The sequence below is a fragment of the Sitophilus oryzae genome, unplaced genomic scaffold (assembly GCF_002938485.1).
Source record: "Sitophilus oryzae breed Bouriz unplaced genomic scaffold, Soryzae_2.0 scaffold_41_pilon_pilon, whole genome shotgun sequence".
Taxonomy (NCBI): domain Eukaryota; kingdom Metazoa; phylum Arthropoda; class Insecta; order Coleoptera; family Curculionidae; genus Sitophilus; species Sitophilus oryzae.
In genome coordinates, this window is record NW_022146996.1 from 2,313,935 (window position 1) to 2,338,166 (window position 24,232).

Genomic DNA, 24,232 nt, shown 5'->3' on the forward strand with positions numbered 1-24,232 from the left:
TATTATACAACTCGAAAAAAATGCACAATCACCTGCCATTTGAAATCAAATCCATAACATCATTTTTTTCATTTCGCAAAACATTGAACTCTTATTTACTAGACAAGGCTTTCTACGCCGTAAATGAATTATATTTTGAAAATCGAATTTGATCTTGTAAACACTGGTCTAATGTTTGCTATTGCTATATTTACTAATGAATCGAAATAAATTTATTTAGAGGTCATTGATATTTTACTCTAAACTAACTAAATATTTTTGAATATTATTTTTATTTTTTTGTTCTTTGACATTGTAAACATTTATAAATGTTTATTTTAACAATAAGACTGACAATATTATTTGTATAATGTTTTGTATTATCTTTTGTTTGTGTACCTTGTTTTTTTTACTTTGTTTGTTAGTTTACCTTTGTCTACAAATTGAAAAATTTTTTGACAATAAAGGCATTTATTTATTTATTTATAAGATACAGAGTGTCCCAAATAAGTAAAAAATATTATAGTTGTATTTTTTAAATGGAACACCCTGTATATTATTCTATTTTTAAATTCTATGATTGAAATAAAGGTAAATTTGATTAAGATTTATCATACTTAAATCTTACCGTTTTTGAAGTATCTGCAGTTTTATGAAATTGCAGTAAAAATTTTAAGGCTTCATTTCTTCAAGGGTATCAAAGTTTTCTAATACTACTATTTACTGAAGTTTATTTATTGATCAGATATTATGTTGCTTGCTAACTTGTTTAATTGAAATGGAACAACCTGTATATTTTACGAGAATCAGATTCACAATTTAATTGTCTATTAAATTGTATTATACCATCTTTTACTATCACTTCAAGTTTTCGTAGAAAATGCATTTTCTTATAATTTAGACCTCATTTATCACTATACTGACTATACCCTTGGAATATTGACATTTTAGATTATTTTTAAAGATGTAACAAATTTTCAGAGTACCAGATGCCGACATATTTCGCTTATTTCATTAAAAAATAAAAAAAAAACTGATTAAATATTTTTTGTTAAAAAGGACCAATTAATAAGATCTCAGTATTCAAACTACATTAATTAACTGTTTACGTTGATTAATGATAATTGCTCCAAATACTAAAAAACTGAATTTTGTATGTGTATTAGACAGTTTGGTAAAAAGTAACACGCCTTTATAAATTTTTATTTATTTTTTGACGAATGGTTATTTACCTATAACAACAGTGACGTTCATTTTCTAAGCTCATTATTATATTGATTTCTGAGTCAAATCCACATTTATTTTGAATAATTTATTAATTAAAACAATTAAGTATGTATTAACTAGTTTTTGGGCGGAAATAATTGTAGTATATTTGATTGGTATACTCTTTGACAAATATTTCAATAGTTTTCTTTTTTGTAAACAAATGGACTTGCAATATTATTATTTTTACAACCTGTACATTTTGTACATATTATGTTGCTTTAAAAAAATCTAAAATGTCAATATTCCATGGCTATAGTGATATTCCATGGCTATAGTGTATAATTTTTATGATTGCAATACGATATCTGATCAAAATATAATCATCAGTAAATATTTAGTATTAAAAACTTGGATACCCTTGGAGAAATGAAGCCTTAAAATTTTTACTGCAATTTCACAAAATTGAAAATATTTCAAAAACGGTAAGGTATAACTTTAGTGTAATAAACCTTATTCAAATTTACCGTTATTTCAATCGTAAAATCTAAAAATAGAATAAAATACAGGGTGCTCCATTTAAAAAATACAACTATAATATTTTTTACTTATTTGGGACACTCTGTATTTTGTAAAATTATTTTTAATTGCAGCTCTAATAGTCCTTCAACGAACCCAAAACTTACAATTTGTAAAAATCTAATCGTTTAGCTACAATACTCCGTGTCGTATGTGGTGAACAACCCTGTATACTGACGCATAAAATTTATTTTAATATTTTCTCATTTTTTTTGCATTTATTTTAATCTTCGCCCATAAAACACTACATAATACTGTTTGTCGTTAAACCATATCAGTGGACCTAAATTAACACTTAAAATTACAATAAAAACGTCAACGCCGATTTTCTTTATATGACCAGGCCTACCTTGTTTTTTATTTTATTGTGTATATTTAGGCTACCTACAAATGAATATTAGTAACGAAAACAATTCAAATCATCAGTCGATAGCGTTATTCACAGCCACGAACACTACCTACCTACTTTGTATTTTATAGTAATTATTACTCAATTAATTTCAGTCTAATATCAAAATGGTAAGTTAAAATATCATGAATTGGCGTTCCTTTGTTCAATTTAATAGTAAAATTATCATTATTTCGTTATTTTTTTAATACAGGGTGGTCCGAACTATAACGTGAGTTTATTTTCCCAATAATATTTCTTTTAACATAGGTTTTAAAACGACACATATTAAGAGTTTGTGCCTGCTAAGTATTTCTGCGTCTCAAGCATGTCACGCCATATCTGATTTTATGGGCGTCCTGCGCTCCGATTTAGGGGTAAAAGTATTCCTAGAAAAGCGTTCAAAATCGAACGATGATTGGTCGAAACAATTCTGTTTCGAAAAAGAAAGTTTGGGAATATTACCTAATGAAAAAATACACATATTCCGACGCACAGTACAGTTTTGAGTGCGGTGGCGTGAATAGTGTGTCAGTTAAAGTAAAGTTAATTAGTTAGTTAGTGCAGTGATATAAGCAGAAAGCAGGGGAGTACATCTCACTAAGTGTCGTAGTTTATTAATTAATTAGATCATGAATATTTTGATAAATATATTGATACGTTTTGTTAGATATCATTTGCGTACACATATTATTAAATATTACATTAAATAACTGCGCCGTATACATGCTAGGTCAAAATATAGAATATGAAAGTTAGATAGGGTTAGTAATTAAATAATGCGGCGGTATACCGATGCGGCAGCTACGTGAGCTTTGTTTAGATAGGCTATTGAATCTCTTTACTCTGTAGAGTCGGTGCTGTCTAGTCAGGAGGAGCGCAAGGATAGGCCCGTTAATGTTGCTTGGCAGGATCTGGGATCCCGTAATGTCATAGTAGCAGGGACGCGATTCCTCGTAATGTCGCAACGGTGTAGGGAGTAAAATCCTGGTTATCACCGGTTTTTATATTGTGCCTCTGGGCGTAACCAGATGCGGGAGCGGGACCCCGAGAGATTCAGCCGCTGTATCCGGGTCTTCTGGTTCGTCTAGACCGTGCCACGGGGGGGCGTGGACGGGGGCAAGACAGTACGTTAGTATTTGATGAGATAAGTAAATTTGTAATCAAGAGAGAGAGAGAGATTGGATAGTTCTTTTATAAAGTACCTAATTAGTTAATATGATAGCCACGTAAGCTTTAGGTGGATTAGTGAATTTCTGTTCTCAGTAGAGTTAGTACTGCTTAGCTTGAGGAAGCGCAAGGATAGGCCCGTTAATGTTGCTTGGCAGGATCTGGGATCCCGTAATGTCATAGTAGCAGGGACGCGAATCCTCGTAATGTCGCAACGTCGCACACGGCAGGGATCTGGGATTCCGTACGCCGTGTGACAACGGACATTATTATTATGTCTGGGACGGTACCTCCGGGTCTTCAGCGGCGGGAACAGGCCCCCAGGGTCCTCGAATCTCGGGATCGATATGTTGTGTTTATTCTGTTGCCCGTGCGGCTGATTACTCTGGAGTCCGCGCCATCAGGGGGTGCGTGGGCGGAAGGCCAAGCAGTGCATTTGCATAGATATGTTTGTAAATCTTGTATTGAGAGAGACAGAGATAAATTAGTCCATCTAGTAAGATAAATAGGAAATAAATAATAGGTAGTTAGGGCAAAACAATATCGGCACATAGCAGTTAAGTAGGTCGGAATTATAAACTGGACACTTATCCTTACTTTTAATTGTGACAGGTATTAAAGTACGCCTCCGCTCAGGGTCAATGCTTCAGGGATTATTTGGTGAGTCTGTGATTTATTATATATTTGTTTTCCTGACAATATAATACTTTAAAACATTTTAATTATCCTGTCACGAGTTATGGTTTTGTTAGTTGTTTAGATTGTTTATTATTTTATAAAGAAAGTAAACAAAAAAAAATCTTACAGAACTGTATTCCGGAAACTTCGGCAGGATATTTTGCAGATAAAAAAAAGGTAAAAGGTCGTGTAAATGTATGTCCTAAAATGCTTAGTTTCGGGATACAGGGTGTAGAAGTTTGATTTTTATTTCGATTTTTTCCAAATAATTTCTGAAGTACCTAACGTCAATATTTAGATGAAAATTTGTGTCTGGGAGTTCTTTGACATGAGAAATTTTATTTTGATGTCAATATAACCCCTATGTGTAGGCGGCGCCACCTAAATGTATTTTAACTGTTTTAAAGATTAATAACTTTTCGTCCGTCCCTGTATAAAACTACTGAGTGAAAAAATATACATTTACGACATTTTCTACGTAAAAAGGTCCCTTGGTAAAAATCACTATGTTAATAGACTGAAAATGTCAGTCTAATAACTATTTATTATTTAATAACAAATTTGAAATGTTTTTGTACCCAAAAGTTGAACAGAAACTGTTTTATCATAATTTTTAAGATTAATTTAAAAAGTGAAAATTTCCCAAATCTATTATTTCAGTCAAATAACTATTTATCTGCTCAACGTGTTTATTTTTTGTCAATAATGACATGTATTGACTATTTCCATTCTAAATATCTTGAGTACGGGTGAAAAAGTCACGGAAATGTATATTTTTTCACTCAGTAGTTTTATACAGATATGGATGAAAAGTTATTAATCTTTAAAACAGTTAAAATACATGCCCCCTATAAATAAGAGTCATATTGTCATGAAAATCAAATTTCTCATGTCAAAAAACTCCCAGACACCAATTTTTATCCTAATATTGACGTTACTTCAGAAATTATTTGGCAAAAATCGAAATAAAAATGAAACTTCTACACCCTGTATCTCAGAAACTAAGCATTTTAGGACATACATTTATACGAACTTTTTTACTTATTTTTATCTGCAGAATATGGCCGCCGAAGTTTCCGGAATACAGTTCGAACCGCCCTGTATACAACGGTGTCCAAATATCCGTGGACATAGAACTACTACGTATTTTTAGAATGAAAATAAGTTTACTAGACATATAAAATTTTCGTTTGTCCATTAAAAGTTAATTTATTATTTATTTATTTAAGTTAATTAATTATTTTAAGAACTGATATTCTGATTTGAATAGGATTTGGAGTGCCTATGTTTTGATAGACGCTTTAACTTAAACTTTTTTCACTTATGGCATTTTTTTTTGGTTTTTTGGTTTTTTCACTATGGCCAATATCGCAAATGTTTACCGGCGAGCATCGGTATCTCTACCGTGCCCTTGTTAACCCCACGGTAGAGATACCGATAGTTGTCGGTACAAATTTGCTATATGTTCTATTAATGACAGCTAAAACTATGACAACGACAATTAACACGACGCTCATTGGCCGTACGTACCGACAGCTGTCGGTAACTTACCGATACCGACGATTGTACAGGGGCGCTATTCTGTACACAGCATCGACAATCGTCGGTATCGGTAAGTTACGACAGCTCTCGATACGTATTAGGTTAACTACATGTAATGTAGTTTATGTAGTTTTTAAAAGTAACATGTAGTTTTCCGAACCCTGCCTAAGACACTAAAACCATTAGACGATCACATCTATTTTTCCAAGGCTCCTTGATTAAGAATTGGTGTTTTTAACATAACTATGGCATTCTAGACTGAAGTTTAAAATACGATTTTTTATTAAGCGAGAATGTCAAAAGTTGACATATGACATTCTGAATATTCTGAATAGAATGACATAATATGTCGTTTTCTATCGAATAAAGTAAAAAAATAACGAGGGTGCCATTTAAAAATCAAAAGTTGTAGTTATTTTCGGTGAAACAGGAAGTGACCAAAAACAACTGAATACGTCAATCAATCCTAATTTATGTCCTATACTAACATACCAAATTTGTTTTTTTTTATCTGAAAAAATAAAAAAGTTATGAGGGTGAGCCAGTTTTGAGACAAACCCGGGGTGCAACTTTGTTCAAGTTAGCAACCGATCGTTTAGAAGCGATTTCGAAGCCAGATTGGTACTATGTTCATTGCAAAACTATTGTCGCTCAAATGCTGCGAACTATGGTATCACTATCACACTCTTGCACACGTGTGCGACACGGTCTAGACTCTCGCCTCGCCACAAAGCGAGAAATCAGAATATCGCTACGAATCGATGTTGCTACTGAACATAGTGCCTCAAGCTACAAAATTACTTAGCTATCGCTTTGAAACATGAACAAAGTTGCACCCCCGGTATACATGCAAGCCCTTTCGTTGCACTAGTCATATTCTAAGTTCATTTTTTTTTCTAGAAAGTGGTATTTATAATAACTACAATAATAGCATCAACTGTTGCTATGCGGCCATTTTACGCAGGATCCGGGGGTGAAAAAGGGTTTGTGCCCAGTCAATTCCGAGACACTAGTGACAAACAGAACCTTCCCACACCTACTCAACACTTTAGGTCCAACAGTAATGGACAAAGAGTTACTAGTGGAGCCGATCTTCAAAGCGGAGATCAAAGAAACCAAGAGCAGCGTAGATTTGGAGAACCTGTCGGTACTGAAACTAGGACAATTAGACCACCTTTGACTAAGGGATCTTATGCAGGATCTGTCACTAGAACTAAATTTCATATGTGACTGTTATATTTATTTTTCCGTTATCAATTAGACTTTAAATTTCTGTATTAAAATTATCCTGTTGTCTTGTTGTAACGCTTTTTCTTTGTTTTTATGAGAATAGCGTTATTGACGCCCGGTGTTATGATTTCTGATTCTGTGTCGAGCACCACCTCTATTATTTTGAATGGTTAGAGGCCCACTGTTGCAAGTACGGGTGTATAAAAAGGTGAAAGTTCAATAAAACAATCAGTTTCAATTAAAATATACAGGATGTGTCTTAAATAAGTGCAAATATTTTCAGGGGTGGTATATTTCGACCCCAGGAACACGTGTATGAGGATTTTTTCGCAAAAAAAATGTTGAAAATCGTGCATTTTCTTTTAAATTTCCCTGTATATTTTTCGAAAACATTTTAAAACTGCCTGTTCACCGCAAATTTTCCTACGGTATAATCTTAGGGCACAAACATAGTGAGGCATCTCGATGCGATGCTCGCCAAGATGCTGGCCGCGCTACTCGCCAGGATGCTAGCCGCGATGAATCCTACGCGCACTGTTTTAAAACGGCGAATAGGTGCGCGTAGGATGCATCGCGACTACAAACATAGTGCGGGGCAATTCTTCCCGACGCGATGCGCGCCATTCACCTCGTCCTTCCGGCGATGCTGAATCAAACATGTACAAACTTGCGTCAAAACATACTGGAGCCTCGCACCTCGCCACGCACCTATATGTTCAGCGCGATGCTTCCTAGGAAACAAAATTTTTGTTTTTTGCGAGAAGCGGACGCGGATGCTTGAAACTTAAGAAACTTTACATTTGATTGGTCTGTTTAGGATCACAATTCGTGGAGCATATGTCGAACTAGAGTCGGGTGGAATAAAATGTTCACAATACTAGTATTTAATTTATCACCAACAATGTAATCACCTTGATTCTACAGGGTCCGGCAATAGTGTGTCAGGCATCTGCAGCTCCTATAATAAAAAAACTTATGAATTTTGTAGCCCAGACAGAAAGTATGTATTAGGATGTATTTGAGGAAAATATTTGAACTTCTAAAGAGTGGCTCAAAAAAGTGTGAGTGGATCGCGAATATTTTTTTTAAATGGAACACCTATATACAGAGTGGCGCAACTCATTCGCCTCGGTTGATTATACGAAAACGGAAATATCTAGAAACAAAATATTTTATGGGCATATGTGGGAAGACCATGTGCATAATTTAAAATTATTTTGAAATGTACAGGGTATGTCAGAACTAAGATTTACACCAAAGTGTTATATTTTTTCTTATGGAATACCCGGTATTTTATTTTGATATTTGGATCCTAGGACACAAAATAAAGCCTTTGTTATAAGGGTTATTATATATTAATATGTTTACAAGCTTTGGTTTTTGAGATATTTAAAGATATTTAAATATGCATGCTACAATGGAATAGATTATCAACACCCTGTGCATTTTACTTCTTAGAATTAATTATTGTGCTGAGTTTAAAGATAGAGAAATAAACTTTACTGAAAAATTGTATTGCTCCCTTAAATTTATACATGGGTACCAAAAATTGATGATTTATTTTAAATATTTATTTTACATAAAAACCTTGTTATTTCAAATACGACAACCTGTATTTTTTAAAATAAATCGAAGCAGATTCAAATGCTCTTTTAAACTATTATTAGGGTATCCTATACCTATCTAGCTCAGATTTTGAATAAAGAGCAATTTTTCAATAAAATGGCAACAAAGAGGGCTGATGTCGTCATGGCCAAATGGCCACAAAACATCCCCCTTTAGAACTTTTTCTTTAATGGCCATAAGTGGGAGTAAAAGATCAACTGCCCGAACAAATACTAGAGGCACCACCGGTCATCAAATGGTGTAAAAATTGCGAAAATTTAATCATCTAATTTTGGCACAAGGGGTCGCGCTTAACTTTTTTAATTTTATTTCAATATTCATTGTTTTCAAACTATATTATTAGACTTTGTTGTATTTCGTGAATGTATAAATGTTTTCTTAATATAAACTTGCATTATATTAATATAAATTATATTACATACATATTTAAAATTCAAATATTATGACCATGACATATATGTCAGTTGCCGTCTAAAATGTCATCTTGATAACAAAAAGTTAGTTATTGTCAGAAATAGTTAAAATCGTCTTAAAATATTAAAATTTACAAGTTATAATTAGATATTTTCATAATGGTACAGCGTAATGTTGATATGCAGGTCCAAAACAAAAAGTGCCGTTCTATTTTTCAGTTTTCTTTGTCACCCCCGAAAGTTTCAGTGATTTTAGTGTTGTCGGATATTTTTATTTGTGAAATAGAAATATTGCGTTTGGATTGCAAAACTAACAGTGGAAGTTTGGTAAAGGTGTGGATCCGGTGGCTGACCTTGAAGCCCATATTTGCTGTATTTAATCATCGATACTACGCAAGCGCACATCGTCGATGTTGCCAAATTGCAGTTTATTTTCGAATTATTTGCAGTTGAAATTTTTTTTTCAGTGTTAATCAATAATAATACAAATTCTATAATTAATTTTATAATTTTAAATTTATCTTGATATCCAAAATTAAGGTAAGAAGGATAATGAAGATTGTGAAATGAAAGTACGACTCGTATTACGAATATATACTACTCGTATTATGAATATATAAAATTGTAATAATAATAACATTTATTTATATATTTACATTAGAATTAAAAATTATATCATTTACGGATTTTTTCTTAATGGTTTTAAACTTATTAGAATTATTTTATTTCTTTCAAGTTATTTAATTTCTAGTTATTTACAAGCAACAATAGTTTTAATTATATGTATTGATGTTTTGAAATACTACCGCATGACGAGTCTTATAGAACAATACACGTCAATGGGAGATAGAGGTAACATTCTACCTATAATGTTACTAATATAATATACTTTGATTATAATGTTTGTATCATAATTTCTTAAAAATATCAAATTAGTGGCCTAATAGCAATTTTATGCCCACTTGCACCGTTTGTATAAACTTTGTTTAAAGGCTAAACATTGATTAACTATAATAAAATATTATATAGTTAATCACTGTTTAGCCTTTAAACAAAGTTTATACAAACGGTGCAAGTGGGCATTAGACATATATTTCATTGAAGAGTGTGTTGATAAGACTAAAATAAGCTTTATGTTTTATCTTTTTCTCTTTAGAAGGGAGATGGTTTGTATCGTAGAATACATTACAGTATTTAATATCGTGTACTTTGATGTTCTTTTCTTAATTTACTGTAATTTCTTAATTGTTTCCTATAATGCCAAATCTTGACAATGCATTGCAAATGCATGACATGCAAAAAAAACATTAAAATACTTAAAAAAAAATTAGAAAGTGTAATAAAGATACAAAATTATTATATGAACTTCGATACGACACGGATACGAGTTGCGTTCGAGAGTTGTTCCTCCTGGGAAAGAGATCGGTTTAAATACTCTTAAAGTTGCTGAGTCTTCGCTTCCCATCACATCATGGAACTGCGACAAGAAACATAATATGATTCTTTATGAGTTATATTAGAACGAACTTATACGTTTAACTTTGTAATAAACAATGAATAACAATAAATAAGTATAAAGAGTAAATAAGGTCATTTGAAGGTTAAATATGGATATAATAACTCCCCCTTTTAGATAAAAGTTAACGCGTGGAGATAACTTTTAGACTGAATTCTTGTTAGATTAGGATTAAGTTCAAAAGATTCTTCTTCAATAGGTTCTTCTAAATGGATACTGGGTCTTCGACGAGGCAGTATTTTCTTCCATTTGGAGAGAGTGGATTCAACTTGATTTCTTGGAGGTGATGGTGGGTCATCATGAGAAATTGCAATTCCAATTCGTGATCTTCTACGGGATTTGCATTTGCAGATGTAAATCAGGACCAAGGTGACAATTACAATTATGGTTAAAATTGTAAACCAACCATGGTGTTTCTTCACAAAAGGTTCATTGATTAATTAATTAACTTGTGATTTGCAACACTTAAATCTTCTAGATTCAGCTTGCTCAATTTCAGTGGTTTCTGATTTGGAATCTTGATCTTCTCAGGAATATTACTGCAACAACTATCTGATATTTGAATTGGAAAAGTATTGTATGTTATTTTATCATAAACAATAATGTCTTTTTGACCTTGAATTCTTGTACTGCCAGCAAAAACAATACATTCACTTTGTAACTTTAAAAGAGTATTATTATTTAAGATTTTTGTAATAATGTCTCTATTTCCACGTTTAATTGTTAATGGTAAAGGATCTGAGATAATTATTAACCAAAAGTTTAAACTTAATTTGTTTGTGTTGTATTCTTTTGCCATGATCAAAGAAGATTGACAGGTTCTTGGCAGGTGATCTTGTTGCTTCAATAGTTGAGCTTCACATATAGCATCACTATCGATTGGATATGGACAATATGTTGGAACATTGGAATTCTTGTTTTTCTACCTGTTGGTTTGCAAGCTTCTGGATCTTCAATTATTATGTACAACAATGAATCATCGCTACGCGCAATATATTTATAAGTTGTACTTAAGATATGTTGTAAAGCAGTACGATGATCTAACAAAGGAATTGGATAAATTCGATATAAAGTATACTCTTCAGGTTCAACTAAAGGTATATTTAGGACAAATACTACTTTAGAATCTAATTGATAAGCTTTCAATTCGATAATATCTAGATACTGGGATATTGATGTGGCAGAAATTGGTAATGGAAGATTATTTCTCTTTAATGATTGAGATATATGCTTTAGCGAGTCAACCAAGTCATTTGGAGTAATTATAGAACTATGCAATATTTTTAATCTTGCAAAAGTTATTGAATTTATAATATCATCAATCTGACTTTCTAAAAAGGTTTGGTTTTCCATAAGAGATTCACAAATATTTAAAATATCAATTTGTGATTGGAAATAATTTAATTGATCTGAAATATCCATTATTGATTTTCTTATTTCTTTTATATCATTATTAAAAGTCTCTTCATCGATTTGTAATTTTTGAATTGTAGAATTAAAACTTTTAATTACAGATGTCGTTACAGATATTTGATTGTTTAATAAGTTTTCTATTTGATATTCATCTTTAGTTATTTTTTTTATACAATCATTATAGTATTCACCATCTGAAGCATCTAAATTACCAGTTATTGATTTCCATACTGTCCCAATGCCATTAAATATACCACGCTTTTCTCTATAAATGTCCTTATTCGTATCGCGTGTTATTTCATTATATTTTGTATTAATTGATCTTAATATTTGTAATAAAAGACTTATATGCGTTTTAACTTCTGATTTAAAAGCTATCATTCGTGGTGCATCTTCTTCTAAGGTGCTTAAAATATTATCTAATATTTTATCATTATTTAAAATAGTATTTTTGATTAATTCTAAATCTTTATAAACTAATAGTGTCCATTTATCATTGGATACTTTTATTTGTCCGTCTTCATGTAGGTACACTCCGACTGTATTGTTGATTGGTGTAATAACATACTGGGAGTATACTATGGATAGTAGCAATCCAATAAATCTGAAAAGAAATTATTCGTGATTAACCATATCACGATTAGATTAAAACCAATTTAATTAAAACATTTTTTTTTTCAAAACAAAATTAATTTTAGATGTTTGAGTGTCAGGGTAATTCTATTAAACCCGCAAAATTTTAAAAAATTTCTTTTTCAAAATGTCCATTAAATATGTTTTGATTCTTACTCGGTAAAAAATTCTCTTGCGATTATGAGAATAATCTAGTATTTGAAGTTTTTCATCGTCTACTGGAGTTCTAACAATATTTTGACAAATTGTTAATTTAATTTCTTTATCTGCGAAAATATAAGAAAATATTTCTAATATTGGCAGCTCTATTTGATTTTCAACATAGTAGGTTTCTGCTCAGTTAAATTCATTTTGTTCAAAGAGAAACTACTGTAGTTGGATCAAAATCGAGAGGGATTATATAGTATTTCCTGTTTTTAACAGTTTTACTATTAAAAATATTTATTCTTTTTAAATGAAAGTCTGGGTTTTCTTCTAATATGTCCTCAATTATTTTGTGATGAAATTCTTGTATTTTATTTTGCCAAAAGAATGTAATTATATTTTTATGTTGTTTATCTAATAATTGGTAATATTTATTTTTGAATAATCAATTAATGACTGAGAGTCATATAAAGTGACAAATTTATTATATTCATTTTTAATTCTATCATCGATATCAATATCATTATCAGAATCTTCATTTTCAATTTCTTCATTTTCATTTTCATGTTCACTATCAGGTGTATTTTCGTTTGAGGCAAAAATAGGAAAATTTGTTTTAGAAATAAATTGTGCGCATTTTTTGAAATGATTAATTTTAATTCTAGATAAAGCATCAGCATTTTTATTTGCTTTTCCAGATTTATGAATAATTTTATAATCATATTCTTTAAGTTTTAAACGCCAACGAGCTAATCTGCTGCCAGGGTCTTTAATAGAAAATAACCATGTTAAAGGGCGATGATCTGTTATTAAAGTAAATTTAGGACCAAAAAGATATGGACGAAAATGTTTAACTGCCCATACGATTGCCAAAAGTTCACGCTCTATAGTGGAATATTTTGTTTCAGCGCCGCAAAGGGTTTTAGAAGCAAAAGCAATAGGTAAATCTTTTCCTATGTGTCCTTGTGAAAGAACGGCTCCTATAGCAAAAGCACTAGCATCTGTTGTTAATAAGAAAGGTTCTTCAAAATTTGGATATATTAGAATAGGATTTAAAGTTAAAGAATTCTTAAGTTCTTCAAAAGAATCTAGACAACCCTGATAAAAATAAATGGAACATTTTTTTGCAAAAGTCTTGTTAAAGGCTTTGATAATTTTCCAAAGTTTGAGATAAATCGACGGTAATATCCAGCTAAGCCTAAGAAAGATTTTATTTCTTTCTGATTTTTGGGTTGTGGAAAATTTTGAATACATGAAACTTTTTCTGGATTGGGTTTAACATCTTCTGGAGTTATTAAATGTCCTAAGTATGCAACTTCTTTTTTAAGAAATTCACATTTATCTGGTTGTATTTTAAGATTTGCCTTTTGTAATCTTTGAAAAACTTCTTTAAGTTTGGAAATGTGTTCATGAATAGTTGGAGAATAAATTATTATATCATCCATGTATACTATACATCTTTCATTTTGAATTCCTAATAAAATATTGTCCATGACTCGTTGAAAAGTCGAAGGGGCATTTTTAAGTCCGAATGGCATTCTGACAAATTCGTAATGACCATTTTCTACAGAAAAAGTCGTTTTGGAAATATCTGAAAGATTGATTTCAATTTGATGAAATCCCGAAGCAAGGTCAAGGGTTGAGAAATATTCATATTTACCTAACTGATCTAAAATATCGGAAATATTAGGTAAGGGGTACTTATCATCGATTGTAAGTTCATTTAACTTCCTATAATCAATAACAATACGCCATTTCTGTTTTTTAGAAGCGTCTAACTTTTTTGGAACAATCCAAACTGGAGAGGACCAAGGAGAAATTGAAGGACGAATAATACGTTGCTTTAACATGTTACTGATTTGTGTTCTAACTTCTTCTTTGTGTATTTGTAGATATCTGTAAGATTTAGTGTATATTGGTTTAGCATTGTTTGTATCAATTCAATGTTTAATTTCATTTGTAAAAGTTAAGACATCATTTTCTAAATAGAAAATATATTGAAATTCGAGACATAAATTAGTTATAAGTTCTTTTTCTTTGTCATTTAAATGATCAGTCCTAAGTTGTGATTTTATTGTTTGAATTCTATCAATTTGATTTGAATTTGGAAAATAATTATTTGTTTGATAATTTAAAATTGTTTGTGAAATGTAAGGTTCAATTTGAATATCGGAAAAATTAATTGATTTTGGAATAGCATTACAATTAATTATTGATGTCAAAAATTCTCCATGTTCATTGACATGAACTAACGCATTTGGAATATAAACTTTTTCTTTGTCTTGTTTAGATAAAATTGCATCAGTATTTTGTAAATTACATTTTAATTTAAAAATTTGTTCTGTTCTTCCATTAATATTTATTTGATTTTTAATTTGTTCAAAATTTAAATTTTGTTCTCTCAGTGTATCTTCAATTTTAAATAAAGGCACCGTTTTAAAATTTGTTATCAATTTTCTATTTTTTAAATCAACTGTGCATTGATAATGTTCAAGGCAATCTGATCCTAAAGCGTAGTTTACACGGGATAGAAAATTGCAATAGAACTTCAAATTCAAATTCAATTCTTTATTAGACCTCATTAAGTTTTACAGAATAATATTAGTATTAATAAATGTGTGTCTAAAGGGATCGCACCGCGATTAAAAAACAGATACAATGGCACAAAGTGCCAGAGTGGTGCGACCCCAAATACAAAATAGAAATAAATTAATTGCTGCTGAGCCATATCTTTATCAGCTACTTGCTACCATTGTTACATCACACTAAAAGGATAAAAATAATCAGAATCGTTTAAAGAACATTTTTAAAAGCTGAAATAAAATATATGTTAGATTGTTCACTGGTCATACTGGAGCTACGCCTTATTTGCTACTTAAATAAATAAAAATAAAATATCGTAACTCACTCAGAAACAATACTCAAAAACTCATGATGGACAAATAAATTATTCAGGGACAAAAGAAAATTTAAAAAGGTAAAATAAAGGAATTACTTATTATATATTGGTGTTACACGCAATCTGCAGCTTGCGTGCAACAAAATAAAGTTAAATTTCAACTCTAAAATCTTAAACCTAAACTCTAAAATCTAAAATGTAAAATCTAAATCTAACTTTAGAAAAGTAAAAATATTCGTCGAGATAGCTGCGTGTCGAGTTTACTCCCGGTATTTGGACTGTTATTGGACATTTTCCGAGCGTATTTTTTCGCGATTTTCGCGTCGAACAGATGGTGTTACTTTTTGAACTGATTGGAATAAAGTTTAGTTCTTAATAACGGTGCCTACTTGTGGAAAAGTGCATTTATATTATATTAAATTGCAAATAAATCTAAACAAAAAATCAACCAAATAATAAAAAAAACTTGCAATAAAACGGAATTCCAAACAACTCATAAAATTCCGCGTTCGGGTTATTTTTACAACAGAGGACAAAAAATATAAACAAGTATGACTGGATCTTGTTCGAAATGTAGTGCCGCTTGTATTTTTAAAGAAACTAAAAGTGATCTTTTTGGCTATCCATGCGATATGTGCAAAGTCATATTGTGCAGAAATTGTGCAGGATTTTCTTCAACTGAGATACGGGCGCTGTCAATGATATCCAGAGTGCTCCCTTATTTCTGTACAGATTGTATAACTGTAGTTCGAGAGTTACCTGCGATAAAAAGCTAAGGTTGCTGACTTGCAAGCGGAAATAAATGAACTAAAGGAAAAATCAATTCAATCCAAGCAGTCGTTTGCTGACATAGTAAAAATAAAAAATGAATCAAACGCTGTTCATGGAAATTTCCAGAAACTGGAGGAAAAACTGGAAAATATCACTAAATGTGAGATAAATCTTGGAAGGGAAGATAATATCGCACCCACTATAGAGGAAATACACGAGAGAGAAAAGCGTCTAAACAATCTTGTTATATTTGGTATTTCTGAACCTGGGACCGATACTGAAAATCAGAATCCAGACGCGGAAGCAGTAGTTGAAATACTTAAGCCCATTAAGCTAAATATTTCGAAAGAAAACATTAAAATGTATCGTTTGGGAAAAATTGATCACAATAAAAAAAAGACCAATAAAAGTCCAGTTTGAAGACAAGGAGACGGTTTTGGCGATTTTGAAGCAAAAAAGCAAACTTCAGAACAATGATGGAATATATATAAAGAGAGACCAAACACCAATGCAAAGAAACCATCTCAAAAAACTCCTGCAGGAATTGGAACAACATACCAAGGAAGAAAGAAACAATTATAAAATTAGATATCAAGGTTTCGATCCGACACCAAAGCTTGTAAAAGTTAATCAGAGTATAACTCCAAAAAACTAAATAAACAAATTCTAGAGGCGTCGTTCTGGTATAGCAATGTATGTTCCATAGTAAATAAGGTCGACGAATTCTTTATCTCAATTAAAAAACACGATCCTCTATGCATATTAATAACTGAAACCTGGTTGAATGCTGACATTAGAAACAGTCTGATAGATATCAATGGTTATAATATTTTTAGGGAAGACCGCAATCAACAAAGAGGCGGTGGAGTGTGTGTTTTTGTAAAGGAACAAGTGAATGGACAGAAAATATACTCTAGTGTATCCAAAAAATATAGAACCATAAGTCCTATTGAATCAGTATGGCTGAACATCAAAATTGCTGGTTTAAGGTTTATTGTGGCATGTATATATAGGCCACCACACTCGAACGAAGAATCAGACAGGAATATGATAAATGTATTAGCTGAGGTGTGTGCAGAGGACGTACCAGTCTACATCACTGGAGACTTCAATTATGCTGAAATCAACTGGAACAATAAAACACTATATAGAACTGAGAAACTAAATCAACTGTTTTTGGACAGCTTTAATGAAACGAATATTTATCAAATAATAGATTTTTCCACACGTTTCAGGGGTGATCAGAATGCGCTTCTGGATTTGTTTCTAGTAAATAATAAGAAACTGATTTACAACATAGAAAATGATTCACCATTGGGCCGCAGTGACCATTTGGTTATTACTGGAAAAACTCAACTCGAATATCCAACTAGATCTACCAATAAAATACGAAAACAAAACTTTTGGAAAGCCAACTATGAACAAATAAATGTATTTCTTGCAGAAAACTTGAATTTTGACCCTTCACATTTGGAAGAAAACAGATATGAAAAAAATCACCAAAATTATTGACGAAGCTATTACAAAATTTGTCCCATTTACAACTAAAATAATCAATTCTAAAAAACCATGGATAAATCAGAATATTTTTAAAAAAATTACTAACAAACGAAAATGATGGGATAAATATATTAAATCGCCAACACCCGAAAACTATACTGCATACAGGACGGAAAACAACACTCTACAAAAACATAATCGCAAGTGCTAGACAAAACTCCGAAAAATCTATCGCCTCTTCCAGCTCACCAAAACAATTTGTTAAATATATTAATAGGACTCTGTCTACAAAAGTATCCAGTTTCACTCTTAAAAACCCCAACAATGGATTACCTATCATGGACGACTGTGACATTGCTGAGGAATTTGCACACCAGTTTGCATCAGTCTTTACGACAACCAATGACTCTTACATTCCAACGCTTTCACAGAGTTCTGGGCTTCTGCAAGAGATTACTAACATAGAATTTACAGAGCTCAACGTTAGCGAAGCCATAAAATCATTAAAAACTGACAGCAGCCCGGGTCCAGATAGTGTACCGACTGTTTTTCTTCAGAAATGTTGTCATGCCCTCGCACAACTTTTAGCATGTCTATTTAATGATTTACTAATATCTGGCAAATTTCCAGATACTTGGTCTCTTTCTTTCGTTACACCGCTTCACAAAAAGGGAGACAGACAGTTAGCTGGTAATTACCGACCCATTAGTCTAACTAGCTGCATCTGTAAATTCATGGAAAAGGTAATCATCCGCACACTTACTCCACACCTAATGGAAAAAGATGTCTTACCCAGCACACAGCATGGATTTCTTCCTGGTCGATCCACAATAACGAACATGACATCTTGTCTTAGCGATTGGACAGCAGCCTTTGATAGAAACCAACAAACAGACGTCATCTATCTTGACTTTGAAAAGGCATTTGATAAAGTACCCCACAAGATGCTTCTTTATAAACTAAACCACTACGGCATAAGAGGGAATTTATTCAAACTTATATCAAACTTCCTAACCCGACGCTACTTCCAAGTCAGAATAAACGGATCTCTTTCAACTAAACACAAAGTGACCAGCGGTGTTCCTCAGGGCTCTGTGTTGGGCCCACTGTTGTTCCTCCTGTATATCAGCGATCTGGCAAGAGGCATAAAAACGAATATCATATTTTTTGCGGATGATACAAAGTTATATGCAAATCCCGAAACGAGCTACGTCAATCTTCAGCATGATCTAAAGTTGGTGGAATCCTGGGCCAAACAATGGAGAATGAAACTGAATGAGGACAAATGTACTGTTCTTAGCATTGGAATGAATTGTACGCACAAAACCTACACCCTAAATGAATTAAGTCTAAGACATGTAGAACAACAGGAAGATCTAGGGATTACAGTTACTGGAAACCTAAAATGGTATGTGCATATATCAAAGATATTAACGTTACAGAATTACAGATATTTAAAAAAACAATTACAGTTAAATTACAGATATCCCGATATTAACGTTACAGAACAAAATCTAGTGGACAGAAAAAGAACAATAATCAGAAATAACTACCTTACACAGACCGATATAGATCAATTACGTAGAGATGTGGGAAACGAGTTAAATTTAATGAACGAGGTCGCCGAATATCAAAATTTAGACGTAACTGAAACAGACACAACGCGACAAAGCTTGCCCAGTCAAAACAACCCAACTGATGAAGAAGAAGAGGTCACCCAAAAACTCCTAAGCAACTTTGAGCTATTCCGAGGTTCTGATCCATCAAACAGGCCTTCAATACCTAAACTAAAATTCAATAACCTCACTTCCAGGTACATAACAAATGCAAACTTTTCTCTACAAAGTAATTTGCATAGATTTGAAAATCTCACGGATATTCACACCGCTATATATGCGACAGCTGTTACTGTCATTGAGCTCAATGGCCAAAAAATACTTGAAAGAACTTCAATTCCACCAAAACCAACTAAAGTAAAACCATCCTGGCAAAGACGCCTTGAAAGTGATATTAACACTCTAAGAACACGAAATAATATAATACGAGAGTACCTTAACAATAACAATAGTAAAAAAGTCAAAATTAAAATTGAAGTCATTATCCGTACAGCAAAACTGAATAAGCAGGATCCAGAGTTTCGAGAAAAACTAATAACATATCAAGACGAATTAAGACAAAAACTTCAGGTCAAGGGAGCAAGGTTGCGTCGTTATAATGAAGCATCAAAGCGGAAACAACAGAATAGAAATTTCCAAGCAAACCAGAGGGCTTTTTATCGAAACTTTGATACCACTAACAGAATCTCAAGCGAGGAGCATGTTGACCAACAGAGATTTGAAAAATACTGGCAGGATATATGGTCTAACCCAACTCATTTCAACCAGCAAGCACCATGGATTGATCAGGTGGAAGAAAGTACCAATGACTATCAGGAAATGGTGGATATCCAAATTGAGGAAAATGACATTAAGTCATGCATCGTAAAAACTTCGAACTGGAAGGCAACAGGACTAGATAAAATACATAATTTCTGGCTAAAACATCTTACCTGTATCCATTCTCTCTTGGCCAAGTTTTTTACCAATGTTCTTCGAGATCCAGATGAATTCCCAGAATTCCTTGCGCAAGGTATCACCTACTTGTTACCAAAAAAAGGTGACATGAAGGATCCAAAAAACTACAGACCAATTACATGCCTGTCAGTATTTTATAAACTACTCACAGCAATAGTTCATAAGAAAATCTACGAGCATTGCCAATTGAACAACTTGATCGCTGTCGAGCAAAAGGGATGCATAAAAAATAGCCTTGGATGTAAGGAGCAACTCACAATTGACGCCATTATTATGAAGCAAGCCGAAACAAAATGTCGAAATCTCAGCATGGGTTACATAGACTACAGAAAAGCCTTTGATTCTGTTCCTCACGATTGGCTTTTGAAAGTCCTTGAATTATATAAAATCAACCCAAATATAATTACATTCCTTAGTCACATCATGAAGAAATGGAAATCGCAAATACTCTTAAATAACCGCTATATGACAACTATAAACATCAGAAAGGGTATATTTCAGGGTGATTCACTCAGCCCACTATGGTTCTGCTTAGCGCTAAACCCACTGTCACATCTGTTGAACCAATGTAAATCAGGATATAGACCTGACTTAAAGGATAGCATCAACATCAGCCACCTATTATTTATGGACGATATAAAGTTATACTCTGAATCCAACAACAACTTGAAATACTTACTTAAAACTGTTCAAATATTTAGCGATGACATCAGGATGGATTTTGGAATGGATAAATGCGCTGAGATACATATACGAAAGGGTAAGATTGCTGAACTACCAAATGAAGAAGTACTATTCCACCAACTGACATCAGATGAAAGCTACCATTATCTAGGGATACAACAAAACAAGAGAATCGACCATACTCGTTTAAAAAAGGAATTCAAAATCAAATACAAGAGCAGGCTTACTAAGTTACTTAATACCAAATTAAATGCAAAAAACCTTATTACTGCAATAAATACCTACGCTGTTCCTATTTTGACCTACTCTTTCGGTATACTAAAATACTCAGACACTGACCTGAGAAACCTTGATATCTTAACCAGAACCACATTCACAAAATTCAGAATACATCATCCCAAAAGTGCCACTCAGAGGTTGTATTTACCTCGAAAAGAGGGAGGTAGGGGACTAACTAATATAACTGAACTATGTAGATCACAGGAGAAAAAGATGCGAGAGTACTTCCATTGTTCTAACCACCCATTATTGAGAAAAATCGCTAAATGTGACACAAACTTTACCCCACTTAACCTTCACTGTCCCGAAGACATTATAGACGACCACAGACGAAAAGAAGAAATGCACCTAGAATGGCAAAATAAAGTGCTACATGGAAAATATCCTACGGCCTTAAACGATCCAACTGTTGACAAAGCATCATCGCTGCTGTGGTTAACTAAGGGAAATCTTCATGCAGAGACCGAAGGATTCATCATATCTGTTCAAGATGGGGTGATCCGTACCAGGAACTATGAAAGATATATTCTCAAAAATACAGAGATTGTGGATGTTTGTAGGGTATGTCATAGCTTCGGTGAAACAATAGAGCATGTAATTGGGGGATGCTCAGGATTATCAAACTCTGCATACTTGGGAAGGCATAACCAGATTGCAAAAATTATCCATAGGCAACTGGCAATTCAATACCGGCTAATAGATAACCCTCCACCATACTATAAGTATCTGCCTGCTGCAGTGCTGGAATCGGACAACACTGTTTTATACTGGACAGGCCAATAATAACTGACAGAACAGTTGACTACAATCGCCCAGACATCGTCATCATCGATAAAGCAAACAAAAATGCCATTCTTGTTGATATTGCCTGCCCGCTGAGTGCCAACTTACAAAAACAGAAAGGAAAAAAAATAGCAAAATATCAAAATTTGTCTGTGGAAATCAAACATGCCTGGAAGTTAAAAGAAGTACGAATTATCCCCATCGTTATATCTTCAACTGGAATCGTATCAAGGTGCTTTGCGGGAAATCTAGAACGGTTGGCTCTACCTAAAGGACTTATTGTAACAATTCAGAATGCAGCTATTCTCCAGACGTGCCACATTGTGAGAAAATTTTTAAGCATTTGATAGGTTAAGTTGAATTTCTTCCCTGTTAAATGCAAAAACCGTTAGCTACCTTCTCATGTTGAGAAGTGTCTCAAAATTTAAAATAATAATAACTATGGGCCCACGCCTATTCCAGCCACTGGAAAAGAGAGCAATCCGGGTCGAACTAACCAGACCGAATACCGGGACTCATCCCTATTCGCAAGTCTTGTCCGCTCTACTCACAAAGCGCCCAGGTGGTAAACTCATACCCTCATACCTTAGTAACCACCACGCGCCTTTTCCAGCTATCATACTAACGTTTACCTTGAAAAAGAGAGTACCGGGTAGAACTAACCCTACTCCTTTTTCCTATCCTAATACACGTTCGAATCTACCATAACCAAATTCATAGCTTGCCAAACCTAGCTATTCCACAGTACTTGTTCTTTGACCGTGCATGCCATCCTAGGATGTTTCTAATTTCATATCAACCAATCGTCAGTTGCTTAGAAATTCAAATGAACCTGTCTACCTTGGAGATTGATTGGATCCTATTAGCCATGTCGAAGTGATCCTTAGCAGATCCTTAGTAGATCTAACGCTGAATATAGTTCGCCAATTTTTCTTTTTTTTTCCGCTTGATATTTCGTATAATTCGCTACTAATTTACGCCGAAACTTGCTAACGTCGATCATTTACGCCCGGAGGGATAAACGCAACTTGTCCAGATACGCTCATTTTGCTCCTAGTGCTTAGATTCCACACAATCCAAACTGAATGTTTGAAACATTTTCAACCTAGATATCGTCATGCAAGTCGTTAAACATGCTAGAGATTATGCCTCTCCACCCACGTGGAGAGGCATAATTCCACGTGGATGTCAAACAGTATTCAGGTAGTGAATGGCTAGTTCATATTGAAAGTATTCGTTTTTTTAGGTGAAAGGGTATCCCTAAATGATTACTTTATTCGGGGTTGTAAAACTCATATATTAACGTCGCATAAAGATTTAAGTACATACCTAGGTAGCTTAGTTTATGTATTTTAAATTAAAATAATATAGTACCGCTTTATTTATTTTTGTTTACGCATAATATGAAAAGTGTATGCATTTTATATAAGATTAAGATAATCGGATTTGCTAGTTGTATATTAACCATTAGACATTTTTGTTAACAACTATTTAAACATGTTTTTACCGAAACAATATTTTATTTCCGAGAATATTTATTTTATGTCGTGCTTTAGTAGTTTGTTTGCAAAATATCTACAGCGTGTTGTGAAATCTACTATATAATAGTACTCTCGCGCCTAGAATTTTACCCATCTGGACATGTACATGTATTTCTAAAAGAAATTACACTTTTATTAAAAAGTAGCCCTGTGTACTTTAATAAGCGCTTCGTTCTCATCTTCTGCAAAATTTTACACAACTTTTTTAACATTCACAATGTGTCAATATATTACAACACTACTCGAAGGGTTATTTGCTATTAAATATGGCGTATACGAAGAATAAATTTCTTGAAATACTAGTGAAATACTGAATTAAACTGAAAAACTCTGAAATATAATGAGGTGGTTAAAATTATATTATAATAATTGAAAAACTAATGTAATACTTATAAATTATGTGAATTTTTGATATAATTCTCAAGTGAATTTGCAAAACCTGAAGTTCGAAACCTATTTAACTTTTCTACCACCATGTATTTATTCAACTACATAAATAGGTACAAAGCAAAATAACTTTCTTAAAGACTACGTTAAAAACAGCATCTTAAAATGAATTTTCAAATATTAGATCGAAACTGCGTGTATACTAGAAGGATTATGAGGTGTCTATAATAAATTAATATTATGCCTTAATAAACGTTTGATTTCGTAAATGTTCAACTTAAATTTTACATATCTACTA

General features: G+C 32.7%; 1 protein-coding gene across 2 annotated transcripts; it reads left to right on the top strand.

Moving 5' to 3' along the window:
* Positions 1-2,127: 2,127 nt before the first annotated feature.
* LOC115885797 lies at positions 2,128-6,852 on the top strand. 2 transcript variants are annotated; one of them, XM_030904820.1, is made up of 3 exons: positions 2,128-2,283; positions 3,935-3,982; positions 6,443-6,852. In XM_030904820.1, exons 1-3 carry the CDS (start codon positions 2,281-2,283, stop codon positions 6,770-6,772), a joined length of 381 nt encoding a protein of 126 aa, XP_030760680.1. In that variant the 5' UTR covers positions 2,128-2,280; the 3' UTR covers positions 6,773-6,852. The 2 variants fall into 2 exon arrangements, with proteins under 2 accessions (XP_030760680.1, XP_030760681.1); XM_030904821.1 differs by lacking the exon at positions 3,935-3,982 and having other exon boundaries at positions 2,134-2,283.
* Positions 6,853-24,232: the final 17,380 nt, after the last annotated feature.

Excerpts from the sequence above, each read along its gene's own strand:
- LOC115885797 (XM_030904820.1), top strand. Across the intron at positions 3,983-6,442 it reads AATGCTTCAGGGATTATTTG|AAAGTGGTATTTATAATAAC; the intron begins GTGAGTCTGTGA and ends TTTTTTTTCTAG.